Here is a 13,313-nt window from a genome sequence, read left to right as displayed (position 1 = left end):
TTTATCATCATGTATGGGGGAGGGCTGGGGTAAGGGGCCTAGGGAGCGTGCTGAGGAACTTGGTAACTGTCCTGGAATCCTGGGACCTGAGGAGGCCGCTGTCCCTGGGAATGGAGGGTGCACCCAGGGCCTCTGGGAGGACATGTGCTCTCTAGGCCCTTCTCTGCAAGCAGCTCTCTGCCCACTGTCCTGTACCTGTGGCAAGTGTCCAAGGGCCTCCTAGGACAGCACTAGGCACACTGGGTGCTTTTTTTTTTTCTTTTTCCTGAGTTCCATAGACTCAGGGATTTCCCCTTTCACCCTCCCCACTCCCCTTCCCCCCGCTACTGTTTTCCTCTATATTATTACAATAATATATTCCTTCAACAGTCACAAGTTTGTCATTTAAGTGTAGGTATAGACAATGGTAGAAAGTCCAGTGCCTGCTGTCAAGATATATTTAACAGATTCATTGAGAGTCCATTTATTCAGGAGTAGAGATGCATATTTTTTTTAAAGATTTATTTATTTTATCATTTATTTATTTTATTATTATTTTTTTTAAAGATTTATTTATTTTATTTTAAAGATTTATTTATTTTATTTATTTATTTTATCTTATTTTAAAGATTTATTTATTTATTTATTTTATTTATGTCGGATATACAGAGGAGGAGAGACAGAGAGGAAGATCTTCCGTCTGATGATTTACTCCCCAACTGAGCTGCAACGGCCGGTGCGCGCCGATCCGAAGCCGGGAACCTGGGAACCTCTTCCAGGTCTCCCACGTAGGTGCAAGGTCCCAAAGCATTGGGCCATCCTCGACTGCTTTCCCAGGCCACAAGCAGGGAGCTGGATGGGAAGTGGAGCTGCCGGGATTAGAACTGGCGCCCATATGGGATCCCGGGGTGTTCAAAGCGAGGACTTTGGCCGCTAGGCCACGCCGCCGGGCCCTAGAGATGCATATTGTATCTTCACTTCTTGGTATGCTAGCATCCATTATAGAGTTTTTCTAAGTGAACACGTATATACATGTTTATATATCTATTGATCTTGTATTTTGCATGAAAATTGCCTTATATCAGAGAGGATGTGGGATATTTGTCCTTTTGAGATTGGCTGATTTCACTGAGCATAATGGTCTCTAGCTGGGACCATTAACCAGGTTTTATCCTGATCCTCAGATTCCTGCTAATTACGAAACTCAGGCTCAAAAGCATGTGATAATTGGCATGTCCCCTGGGAGAGCAAGCATAGGGAGGGGTTTTGGTGTCCCAGTACTAGTGTACTTGTGTGGACATCTGGCTTCAGTGCCAAAGTGGCAATTGTGGTGATCTGGAGGGTGTGGCCACCCCCAGCTCATCTGCTAATTCCCACGGGTGCTCCAGGCCTACTGTTAATTTTGCCCAAGATACCCCAAACCTGGATTCCTCCCTGCTGCATGTTTGCTCAAAAAGATTTTTTTTTAGAAATATTTCAAAACTCATTTTTAGGACAGTTTGAGCCACATTTTTATTTTGGTGTTTAAGCAATTTTATTTATTTATTTATTTTTTAAAGATTTATTCATTTTGGGCTCGGCAGCATGGCCTAGTGGCTAAGGTCCTCGCCTTGATCCCATATGGCCGCTGGTTCTAATCCCGGCAGCTCCACTTCCTCTCTATCTCTCCTCCTCTCAGTATATCTGACTTTGTAATAAAAATAAAATAAATCTTTAAAAAAAAAGATTTATTCATTTTATTACAGCCAGATATACACAGAGGAGGAGAGACAGAGAGGAAGATCTTCCGTCCGATGATTCACTCCCCAAGTGAGCCGCAACAGGCCAATGCGCGCCAATCCGAAGCCGGGAACCTGGAACCTCCTCTGGGTCTCCCACGCGGGTGCAGGGTCCCAATGCATTGGGCCGTCCTCGACTGCTTTCCCAGGCCACAAGCAGGGAGCTGGATGGGAAGTGGAGCTGCCGGGATTAGAACCGGCGCCCATATGGGATCCCGGTGTGTTCAAAGTGAGGACTTTAGCCTCTAGGCCACGCCACCGGGCCCAATTTTATTTATTTTTTAAATGTATTAGCCAGATAGTTTTCTTTCCATGGTTATGTCCAGTAACAGTGGATTACAGTAGCAAAGCCATGGCAGCAGCCAGGCTCCGGACATGGAGGAAGGATAACAGAGAATTCTCCCCTCCCTCTGCACTCTGTTCCTCTTTCTGGTTCCATTTAACCCTGATTCCTGGATCCTGGAGCCCCAACCCAAGTTCAGGATCAGGATTGAGGGAAGCTGAAGGGTGCTGGATGTCCTTGGAACTTTCTTTCACGTATTCTACATTTACTGTTTCCATTTCTTATACAGAAGAAGAAAAAAGCCAAGGTGAGTATAGCAGGGTGAGTGGGTGGAAAGCTGTGTGTGTGCAGTGTGTGCATGGGGTGGTGTGTGTGCGTGTGTGCATGCACGGGGTAAGGTATGTGTGCATGAGCTTACGTGTGCGTTCAACAGGTGCACCTCTTACTCCCCCCTGCCTTGAGCTCCTGATGGGACCCAGTGTGCAGTAGTAATGGCTGACGCAGCTGAGGGGAGACTACCAGCTGGACTTTCTATGAATTAACTCGATGCTCACCACAGCCCTGTGAGATTGGTACTGTTAGAACCCCCATTTTCTGAAGGGAGAAGAGGAATAGATGGACTAACACACACAAGGCTGCACCACCAGAAAGTGGTGGGGCCAGTGCTGCGGACCAGGGGCCCCAGAGCCTGCTCTGAACCACCGCAGCCATCACATAAGACGTGGTGCCAATGTGGATGGCGCTGCCTGGACACTGTCTCCCAGAGGTCCCGCAAGCACTGGCTCTGGCGCCGAGCAAACACACTGCAGGCAGCTAGCACATGCAGGCACTGTGCTGGGAGCAAATCACTTCTTGTTCCAGCACTGTCTGTGAGGTTCATGCTTTGTCTATTCCCTTCACAGATAAGGTCCAGGGTCAGGGAACTGAAACAGTGTGTGGGGGAAATGGATAATACCTCTATCTGCTGCAACACCAGCTTCTTGCCAACCCCTCTAAGGTGTCTGTACTCCAAGCCCCATGCTGGCACTACCCACACTTAAGCCCTGTGTGAAAGGAACGCCTCATGGCCACACCATGTCCAAAGACACCCCTTTCCTTGACTGTGGCCTCCATATCTTCTCAGATCTTCCTAAGTTTTCATTATTGGAGCTAGAGATCCTTCGCTTAGAAGGCAGAGCAGGTCAGGGGCTTCTTGGAACCAGTGTCGGGGTGTTGTGGTCCCTTGTCTGACTCACTGTGCATGAAGGCAGAGGGTCAGGTTGCTTTTTTTCTCTGAGGGCCTGTCCCCCACACCCCACCTCCCTGTCCCAGCTTTCACTGCAGGCTGCAGGCATGGCCCACACTGCCTCCTCATGCTTCTCTTCATGTGAATGAGCATGTCTGAAACACAGCCTTCCTCTCTGTGTAGCACTTGATATATTTCCACAGTTACAGTTGTATGGTGCTTCCTTGATTCCCATAAAAGCTCTAAGGAAGAGGAAAGACTTCTGCTTCACATACCCATTTTTGGAGGAGTGAGCTGAGGCTAGTGTTCTCCTAGAGGAGGGGCAAAGGCTGGGGCTCCAGCCACAGCCATATTATGACCCCTTCCCCACCAAGTACCACCAAGTACTCATCAGTCTTTTTTTTTTTTTTAAAGATTTTATTTATTTTGGGCCCGGCGGCGTGGCCTAGTGGCTAAAGTCCTCGCTTTGAACGTCCCGGGATCCCATATGGGCGCCAGTTCTAATCCTGCCAGCTCCATTTCCCATCCAGCTCCCTGCTTGGGACCTGAGAAAGCAGTTGAGGACGGCCCAAAGCGATGGGACCCTGCACCCGTGTGGGAGAACTGGAGGTTCCTGGTTCCTGGCTTTGGATCGGCGCAGCACCGGCCGTTGTGCTCAGTTGGGGAGTGAATCATCGGACGGAAGATCTTCCTCTCTGTCTCTCCTCTTCTGTGTATATCCGACTTTGCAATAAAAATAAAATCTTCAAAAAAATTTTTATTTTTATTGGAAATTCAGAGAAGGAGAGACAAAGATCTTTCATCTACTGGTTCACTCCTCAAGTGGCCACAACGGCCAGAGATGAGCCAATCTGAAGCCAGGAGCCAGGAGCTTCTTCTGGACCTCCCATGTGGATAAAGGGTCTCAAGGCTTTGGGATGTCCTCGACTGCTTTCCCAGGCCACAAGCAGGGAACTGGATGGGAAATGGAGCAACTGGGACATGAACTAGTGGCTACATGGGATCCCAGCAGATGCAAAGTGAGGATTTAGCTACTAGGCTACCATGCTGGGCCCTACTCATCAGTTTTTTTTTTAAAAAGATTTATTTATTACAAAGTCGGATATACAGAGGAGGAGAGACAGAGAGGAAGATCTTCCGTCCGATGATTCACTCCCCAACTGAGCCGCAACGGCCGGTGCTGCACCAATCTGAAGCCGGGAATCAGGAACCAGGAACCTCTTCCAGGTCTCCCACACGGGTGCAGGGTCCCAAAGCTTTGGGCCGTCCTCAACAGCTTTCCCAGGCCACAAGCAGGGAGCTGGATGGGAAGTGGAGCTGCCGGGATTAGAACCGGCATTCATATGGGATCCCGGGGCGTTCAAGGCGAGGACTTTAGCCGCTAGGCCACGCTGCCGGGCCCTACTCATCAGTTTTTAAAGATTGATCTGACAGGCAGTGTGAGAAAGTAGACAGATTTTTCACCCACAGGTTTACTCCCCAAATGACTGCAGTACACATGACTGGGCTTGGCTGGAACCTGGAACTTGAAACTCCACAAGGGTTTCCTTCATGTATTTGGATCTGCTGCTTTCTCAGGGGCATGAGCAGGAAGCTGGATCAGAAGTGAATCAGTGAGGACTCAAATTGGCACTCTGATACAGGATGCCAGTGTCACTCTGAAAGTGGCAGCTTAACTTTCTGTGCCATTAAATCAGCTCCCTCTTTCTCCGAATCTTTTTCCTTCAGTACTTGGCAGGGCCGCAGAGGTTCCTTCAAAGAGCTTCCATGGCCGCCAAGCTGTGAAGGGTGCTAGGAATGGAGGTACACCCTCTATTTTAAACCCAGGGGCTCTGTCATGGCTTTAGCATATTCTGGGGAAATTTCATTGGAACAATGTTTCTAGGTGAAAAGATCTACAAAATGTGAGACTTTGTGCACTAGATCAGGCTGCTTGTATTGTTCTCACAGGTACCCCTTCCTTAACTCTCCCATGATTGGGGAGTGGGTAGGTATTCAATGGAGGTCAAGTCGCACAGCCTGTTAGGGACAGAGCAGGAGTTTCCAGCTGTAGTCTTTTCCTCTGCTCACTGGACAAGGCTGTAATTCTTTTTTCCTGCCTCCCCCTCCTCACCTCTCGGCTCTCTCCAGCCCATCATCTTCGTTTCAGACAGAGCAAACAGCAACAAGGAGCTGTGTGTGGACCAGGAGTCTGAGGGCAAAGACAAAACAAGCCCTGATAAGCAGGAGCCGTCCCCACAGGTTTCTTGGCATGTGACAATGCATGGGGCAGCCAGAGTTACAACAGGGGTGCTTGTGCTCTTGGGGTACCTGGAACTGGAGGAGTTCACAGGGCAGTGGGGTGGGGGGAGGGCGAAAGTCTATAACATTTACAAGTTTGGATTTGCCCATTTCTGAAATCTCAAAACGGGGATGCCCCTTCAGGTTTGGCTGGCTGTCTCTTGTACACCTACATACATGCCCAGCCCAGGATAGGAAAAGGAGGCCGCACCTCCACCCTGCAGCTTCTGCAGCCAGGACAGTGAGAGGGGAGAAGGGCTGAGCCTCAACAGCTTCAGTCCCCAAGTTCTTTTCTGCAAGGTCGCAGAGAAAGGGGACTGATGTCAGCGATGGGGAGGCCGGGGAGGGTGGAATGGGGAGAGGCTGTCATAGAAAGCTTAGTGGAGGTTGTCTTAAGGGGCAACGTTCCCCAGAGACCTAAGACCACCACCTCTGACCTGGAGCTCCCAGGTGTGGCTTCTCTGTTCTCCCTAGAGATGTGGCTTCTCTGGTCCCAGGTAACTGGAGGAATTGGAATAGTCAGATCCCCACTTGGAGCACATTCAGCTGCAGTGGTGGGGCTAAAAACAGTGGGGAGGTCCCTGGCCCAAGTGAATGCTGAGAGGGCCCCAGGGGACTATCTGCATGTCTCCTGTGTCCCCTCAGCCTGCGGTGCGGGGCAGGGTTGGGGGAGTGTTCTCGAAGGCTTCGGAGACTCGCTGCAGAGCAGCAGCTCCCAAGGGGAGCACTTTGTCCTGTATTGGCTCGTGCCACCCCCATGGCTGCTCTAGGCACTGGGGCTCTGTCCAGACCCCAATTCCTGGAATTGGTTTTGCTTTGTACATCCACAGCCACAGCCTGGCAATACTAACTGGGAAAGTGAAGAGCAGCAGCAGTTCCGGAACATCTTCAAGCAGATAGCAGGCGATGTGAGTACCTGCAGCCCTGGCTTCTCCCCTGTGTTCCCTGCTTCCGCGACTAGCTGCTGCACTGCAGTCAAGAAGAAGGCATCCTTCAACTCGGTGGAAACGGCATGGCCATGTGTCCGTCCTTGAGTTGCTGACTGGACATGTTCACTGTGCAGCTCATAAGCCCTTCCATCCAGGGCTGTCCTATCCAGACAGCTGAGGGTGCAGCATTGGAAAGCCCTTACTTCCTGGGATGGAGGAAGACAGGCAGGGAGTTGGCCAGCATGGTTGCCTGGTATTGGCTGCACAAAGTTCTTTCTCATTCCTCAGGAAATGGAGATCTGTGCAGATGAACTCAAGAATGTCCTTAACACATTGGTGAAAAAAGGTGAGTGGCTCAACCTGGCTGGGGGCATGGCATGCTGGGTGCCAGGGCCAGGGGCCCAAGAGCCATGACTCACCCCCTCCATGCCCTCAGATCAGGACCTGAAGATGCAGGGGTTCACACTGGAGTCCTGCCGAAGCATGATCGCACTCATGGATGTATCCTTCCTACTGCCCTTTTCCCTATCCTATCACCTCTCTGTGGGGCTCAAGGCTGGGGTACAGGGTTCCGTCAGGCAGAGGGCCCAAATGTATGCCCAAGGAAAGGCCTCAAGAGAGTTGATTTAGGATGCTCTGCAAGGACTCCTTAGAGGCAGAGATAAGGGCTTGGGGCCCTGATAGCAGAAATGATCATAAGGCAAGTGGCTCTGAGTGGCAGAGCAAGAAGGAACCTCAGTGTGTAGGAGACCCCAGGTGGAGGGTTCCAGGGAGACTTCACTATGTACCCTCTAGCCCTGAGCTCCCTCCTGCAGACCGATGGCTCTGGAAGGCTGAACCTGCAAGAGTTCCATCACCTCTGGAAGAAGATCAAGGCCTGGCAGGTGGGAAGGGAATCAGTATTGGCAAACAACAGAGGGGTGTTCAGGGATTCAACATGTGACCTCTCCTCACCCCCTCAATTTCTACGACCAGAAAATTTTCAAGTGCTATGACACAAACCATTCTGGAACCATCAACAGCTATGAGATGCGGAATGCTGTCAATGATGCAGGTATGAGAGGAGATAGGTAGCAGGGATGTGGACTGAGCTGGTGGCAGTAAGAACAAGGCTGTTCCCTGCTAGTTTCCTGTGTTCCTCTCCCAGGCATCAGTGGCCCAGACAGTGAAAACAGGCCACGTGAGCGGGCTCCCGCCTCTCCCGTTCTTCCCCCTAACACTCCCCTTCACAGGGTTTCACCTCAACAGCCAGCTCTATGACATCATCACCATGCGCTACGCAGACAAGCACATGAACATCGACTTCGACAGCTTCATCTGCTGCTTCGTCCGGCTGGAGGGCATGTTCAGTAAGTAGAGGACGGCCCTCCCGCCCTCCACCCTCCTCCCTGGGATGGTGGGCACAGTAGCACTGTCTGCCCAGCTACTCTCCCATGCAGTCTGTCTAGGTTCTCTTTGGGCCCAGAAGAGTGGCAAAGGGAGGGTTACTGGCGAGCATGCTCCTACTTGTAGATACCTGTGAGGGAGGGCAGCCATAGCTCACAGGCTGAGGAGGACAAGCTGCTGTTAACTGCTGCTGCCCTGTTAACTCTTCCACACAGGAGCCTTTCATGCATTTGACAAGGATGGAGATGGTGTCATCAAACTCAATGTGCTGGAGGTAAGGTGTTAACCAATGCAGCATCTCCCCTCCAACCCCCACACCTTACCTTGCAAGGTGGAGGACTCGAAAGGCAGCCTGGACCCACCATGTCTCCTCACTTCCAAATGGTGGTGGAGGGATGGGACAGGAAAGGAACCTGGAGGATGAAAGCTCAACAGGGAATGTGGTTCACAAGGCATTGTGTACCGAGGCAAAGTTTCCAAATGGGCTAGTTCCCAAAATGACCTTGCTGGAAAAGTTCTATCTTCCTAGGGAAGATTTGAGGGGACAGGATGCAGTAAATCACTGCTTCTCTAAACCTTTCTGGTATCTGGCATGCGGGGACTGTTTGCTTTTCCCCTGCCCCATAAGACCCTTAGGCAGAGCTGTGGGAGTTCCTTTCCTATGTTCTGATTTTGGGACTTGCTCTTTCAGTGGCTGCAGCTCACCATGTACGCCTGAACCAGGCTGGCCTCCATCAAGGCCATACCAAGATGACTCAGGATTTAAACTGCACCCAATATAGTTAGAGCCACTTACCTCAAAGGACCCAGCAGCTGCAGCCCCTGACATACCTCCAGGTGCCTCATCGGTCTTATTCCTCCTCCACTCCCTACTCAGCCTTGATGTGTGTGTCACGCCCAGCATAAGCCCACAGTAAAGCAGTGACATTGGCAGAACAAGTCTGTCCCTCAACCACATAGACAAATGTCTGCCTCAGCCAGCTGCAGCCAAGCTGAGGGACTGGCTCTACTGCTGAGCTGCTGTAGCTCTAGTACCAAAACGCCCTGCTGGCTTCTCTCAGCCATCTGCAGTCTCCTGCTGCAGTGCTCCAGGCTCTCCCAGTCATGGATCAATAACCAGATGAGCAGATGAGCAGCTCTTAGTTCTGACTGTTTCAGGGTGGGCCTATGTGCGGTACACTCATTCAGTGGAACAGGGCCAGACACCTTGGGTTTCTGGACTCCTAAGTTTGGCTGCATTCTGAAACAGTTGCTCTCTAAATAAAAGCATTTGTATGGCTGGTTCCACTGTGTTTTGTTTTCTCACACCAGCCTTAGGGCTTCTGAGCATACACTCAACCTATCCCCTGTAGAAAGCCCTAGATTTAGCACAAAACAGAAACACAAAAGCAAAACTCCAAGCCCTACTTTAATCATGCCCATTCGTGAGCAGAGTATCACTCGGATACTTGTCCTGATCTTATAAGGAAGAAAGAGTGGTTGGCAATGTATAGAACATCGCCATTAAATGGGTCGAGCTGGTTCCCGCAGTGAGATGAACAGGGGATGCTCTTTCGGGCCCTGGCTTCTGTGATCATCAACCTCTTGATGCTGGACAAATCATTGAGTACAGCCGTTTACCAAACTTTTCTAGACTCCCGTCTGTGGCACATCTGTGAGTATCCCCTCCTTGCCTCTCAGTGCCAGAATAGAAAAGGATGGACTATCAACAGGCAGACAAGGAAACAAAGGTAAACAGTCAATTAGTAAAAGTACTTTATTTCTCTTGCATTTGCTTTATATCTTCCTTTACAAAGTTATGAATTTCACAGCTTTATACCAAAATGTAAGAAGGGTAGGCTATTAGCTTATAAACATTTTTAAAGTCACCTGGTTCTGTTCTTCTCATCCATATTCAATATTAAAAAAAAAAAAAATCAGAAACCAAAGATGCTGGAGCAGCTCTAGGACATAAGATCTTCAGCAGCCCTTCCTCCTGACCTCTGCCTTCCTTACAGCTGTGAATTCAGAGAAAACTGGGGGAACTGCAGGTACCCTGTGACCGAGCAGAGCCACATTCTGGGGTCTGCAGGTGAGAGGCTGTAGGCGACTGTCAAAATCACCTCCCCACAGCTTCTCTACCCACCTCTCATACACCCTGTAGAGCCTAAAGATTTTGGGCAGGGACGAAGCTACCACTTTATAGATGTGGCAGACAAGGCCTTCATAACAGTAACAAAAGATGAAACTCCTAAGTATATATAAACTACAGTTATCTGATCAAGCCAGAGTGCATACTGTTCAAATGTAGCTCATTCTCTCCTCCAAAGAATGCCGGGCCATTCTACTACGTGTACCCCTACTTCCGCCAAACCATCCACATACCTAGTCACTAACATTGTCCACTGCATCATCTACCAGGAAAAAAAAAATCCCAGAACAAAACCTGTTAGGCAAATAAGTACTTGAATAGTAATAGCATTGCCTATAAACCACAGGTAAATCAGGAGCTACATACTCAATTGCTCACTTTTCTGAGCAGGAAAAACAATTTTACCCACCAAAGCAGAAGCATGGTAGGAAGTAATGACTTTTTCTCACCTTCAGGTAACATCAGGTCATGGTAATCGTTGTTTGAATTGTGGTTTTTGTTTTGTAACTGAGTAGGAGTACCCAAAAGGATATTTTAAAAGTAATTAAAAATGTTTGCAAAACTTGAACTGACATAATTTATCAGAACTGCCATTAACATATGAGCATATGCACACAGAATGAAATGACAGATTCTGTGAATTTCTTGGCTTTGACCCCTTGGGTAGGCACAGACAGTTGTTAAAGAAATGTGTTATGTGACAGTTGCTTTCCTCCTTTAAGCCACTTTACACACCAGAGCGGGTATAGAACCCAAGCCCTGGCTCTCCTCAGAGGGAAACAGGGCTGTCAGCAGCTTTGCAATGTGGAAGATTAAATTGGCAGCCATGTTCTGCAGAATTTTCAAGAAGCTCACAAATAATAACCAGGAGTAGCCAAGGTGCTTACAGTCCCTCTGCTTCTCCAGGTAGGATAAGAGTGGTTTACTTGGTGTGACACAGAAACCTGATGCTGAGAACATTTTCACTGGTTCTGAAAACAGACATTACTGCTTCTTTTTCAAAGAAAACTCCAGTGAAATTACACACACAGGATTCCCAAAGCTACACTGTTTTCACCCTGTCAGTTTCTAATACCCTGTCAGTTTCTAACATCCTCAAGAATGCCCCTGTGACCGCCTACCACCTCACCTCACCACTCCCAAAGGCCTGAGCATTCACATGGTACCAGATGCACTCGGCAGCACAGGAGGGCCCCTCCACGCAGGACACTCCAGGCCCTTCTGGCACAACACCCACCCATGTGCAAATGTAGTTTCCTGCAACCCCAAGGGCCAGGCTTGGCAATAAATTCACACATATTACCTAAGAAGTCACCACTCTCAACTTCACCAACTTGGCTTCTGTGGTCACAGGAAATGGGGGTGAAACAGGTGTGGAAAGCTACTAAATCCCATTCAGAACTGGCACAGACACACTTCCAGCAGCGAGGTCCTGGTCTTCCTTCCACATCCCGCAGATCTCAGCAGAGTGGCTCACGCGGGGCCGTCTGTCACCCAGCAGCAGCTCCTGGGTTAGTTGCACCTACTTTAGATGTAGCAGGAGACACAGGAGCTTGGCTGGAGAGAACACACTTAGTCCTGTAGGAAGTTTCAGGGGTTCCCGGACCTTCCTGAGGCCTGCTCCTGAATCCCTGGTGAAGGTTTCTGTCCCAGCGCCTGTGAGAAGTCAGGGAGGGGGGCACTGAGGAGTGTAAAAGGTGGGGCTCACCAGATGGTCTACCACCAGGAAATTGGAGCCCTCACATCCTTTAGCTTGGGATGAGCCACAGGGCTGCCTCCCCCTGAGTTTCTCTATGTCTCTGGAAAAGAATTGCAGTTTGGCAGATCTGGAAACCAAAGGCTGCAAAGTAATGCCTGCGCTGCTTGACTGATAATAGTCCAGGAAAAAAAAAATCCCCAAATACAGCAGTCCCATTAGGATTTGGTATTTTTCTTGAAAACAAGGAAAATATTCCCTTCACTCCACTTCACTCTTATTACCCAACTGGCAGGCAAGTGTGGGCCAAGACACACACTTCAGAAATAAATCCAGAAAGCATGCTTGAGGCCCTAAAATTATACTCAGGCATCTCACCACTCCCCTCCCCACTTTTGGGTGCCACAGGTGGACCCCTTGCTGGTATCCAGGAGTACCAGAGGGCCTCATCAGTCTAGGCAGAGCAAGACAGTGGGAGAAACAGGGTGACAAGCAACCCCAAAGGTTTCAAACCCGCATCAGGCCCACATTGGGCTCCAGGAGTCAGGAACTGCAGAGGGAAACAGATTCCCTCCAGGTCAGAGCACGGCAGGACCTGTGGCTGTATGGGCCAGGTCTGCGTGTGGCCCCCCAGGGAGCTGAGAGTCCATGGAGATGGGCTGTCTCCGAAGACCTGCTGCTCCGGGAGCTGCTCCCTGAATTCCTGTAACAGGCAGCAGACAGTCACTCTAAGGATCTGTCAAAGTGTGTCTTCTAGCATTCTAGACAGCTCGTCCATTTACAAAGCAAGAAAACACACTGCACATAATTGTAGGGAAGGAAACTACTTGCTTTCAATTTAAATGCTCAGTTTTTCTGAGTCATTAAAACTGATCCTGAAAAATCTAACGTTTGGACAAAATTTTACTTAAAAACCTAACTACAAGTTTAAACCAATAAGAACATAGCTAAAAATCACAAACTTAAATCAACAAAATGTAGGTATGATTACGGTCAAACTGGGTAACGAATAAAGATCTGAACTTTTAATAAACAACTGGAGATTCCTGGCAGCATAAATTACAATATTCACGCCACCCTAGAGGAGTGTGATTCCTTAAAATACATTTAAATCTGTTTAAAATCTGCAGCCAGAACATAAAGGGTAGCCTGTCATTCCATAGAGCTGCCCAGACTCACGTCACTGGTAAGCCTGGCTGGTCACCACTTTCCCCTTCCTAACTTCACGCAAGAAGGGAAGAGTGGCATATGAAAGGGGTTGATCTGGAAATAGTCCAACAAATAACTTCCCAACATGGGAGGCAAAAAGCTTCATGGATGGATTTTGCTGTCATCTTCAGCATGTCGTTCAATGTGTCCTGCAGCATCCTAGGAAAAAAGGAACAAGAACCTGTGAGAGAAGAATTGGTGGTAAGACAAGACAAAGTCAAAGCCAAGGGCGGCCCTGTGGGTCTAGCCTATCTGGGATCTGCACAGCTAAGGCTGTCAGGAGCCAATACCTGGTGAATTTACATAAAAACCTGCGCTGAAAGGTGAGCTCCAGCCTGTGTACAAGAGCTCTGCAATAAACCTCCAGGTTTGCATGCTGGGTTTGAGACAGCTGGAAACATATTAGGTTCTTTCTCA

The 13,313-nt window shown here is 49.2% G+C and overlaps 2 protein-coding genes across 8 annotated transcripts in view; one reads left to right on the top strand and one right to left on the bottom strand.

Annotated features, from left to right (window-relative positions):
• The window catches only part of CAPN3 (calpain 3), a 41,620-nt gene extending 32,933 nt beyond the window's left edge, over positions 1-8,687 (top strand). For 3 of the 5 annotated variants that reach the window (XM_004578147.2, XM_004578148.2, XM_058666003.1), the window contains 8 exons: positions 6,376-6,453; positions 6,763-6,820; positions 6,911-6,975; positions 7,290-7,358; positions 7,450-7,528; positions 7,707-7,823; positions 8,076-8,134; positions 8,552-8,687. In XM_004578147.2, the coding sequence (XP_004578204.1) occupies positions 6,376-6,453; positions 6,763-6,820; positions 6,911-6,975; positions 7,290-7,358; positions 7,450-7,528; positions 7,707-7,823; positions 8,076-8,134; positions 8,552-8,578 (552 nt within the window). In that variant the 3' untranslated portion in view covers positions 8,579-8,687. Of the gene's footprint in view, positions 1-2,329; positions 2,348-5,395; positions 5,507-6,375; positions 6,454-6,762; positions 6,821-6,910; positions 6,976-7,289; positions 7,359-7,449; positions 7,529-7,706; positions 7,824-8,075; positions 8,135-8,551 lie in introns of all 5 variants that reach the window. The other 2 variants (XM_004578145.2, XM_058666002.1) reach the window with 2 other exon arrangements.
• Positions 8,688-12,572: 3,885 nt separating this feature from the next.
• Positions 12,573-13,313, bottom strand: part of ZNF106 (zinc finger protein 106) — a 55,991-nt gene continuing 55,250 nt past the window's right edge. For all 3 annotated transcript variants that reach the window (XM_004578144.3, XM_058665999.1, XM_058666000.1), the window contains one exon: positions 12,573-13,055. In XM_004578144.3, coding sequence (XP_004578201.2) covers positions 12,999-13,055 — 57 coding nt within the window. In that variant the 3' untranslated portion in view covers positions 12,573-12,998. The remainder of the gene's footprint in view (positions 13,056-13,313) is intronic.

Source organism: Ochotona princeps, chromosome 6, assembly GCF_030435755.1.
Source record: "Ochotona princeps isolate mOchPri1 chromosome 6, mOchPri1.hap1, whole genome shotgun sequence".
Classification (NCBI taxonomy): domain Eukaryota; kingdom Metazoa; phylum Chordata; class Mammalia; order Lagomorpha; family Ochotonidae; genus Ochotona; species Ochotona princeps.
Note: the sequence above shows the minus strand (reverse complement) of the source record. Positions and strands in the feature narration are given on the sequence as shown.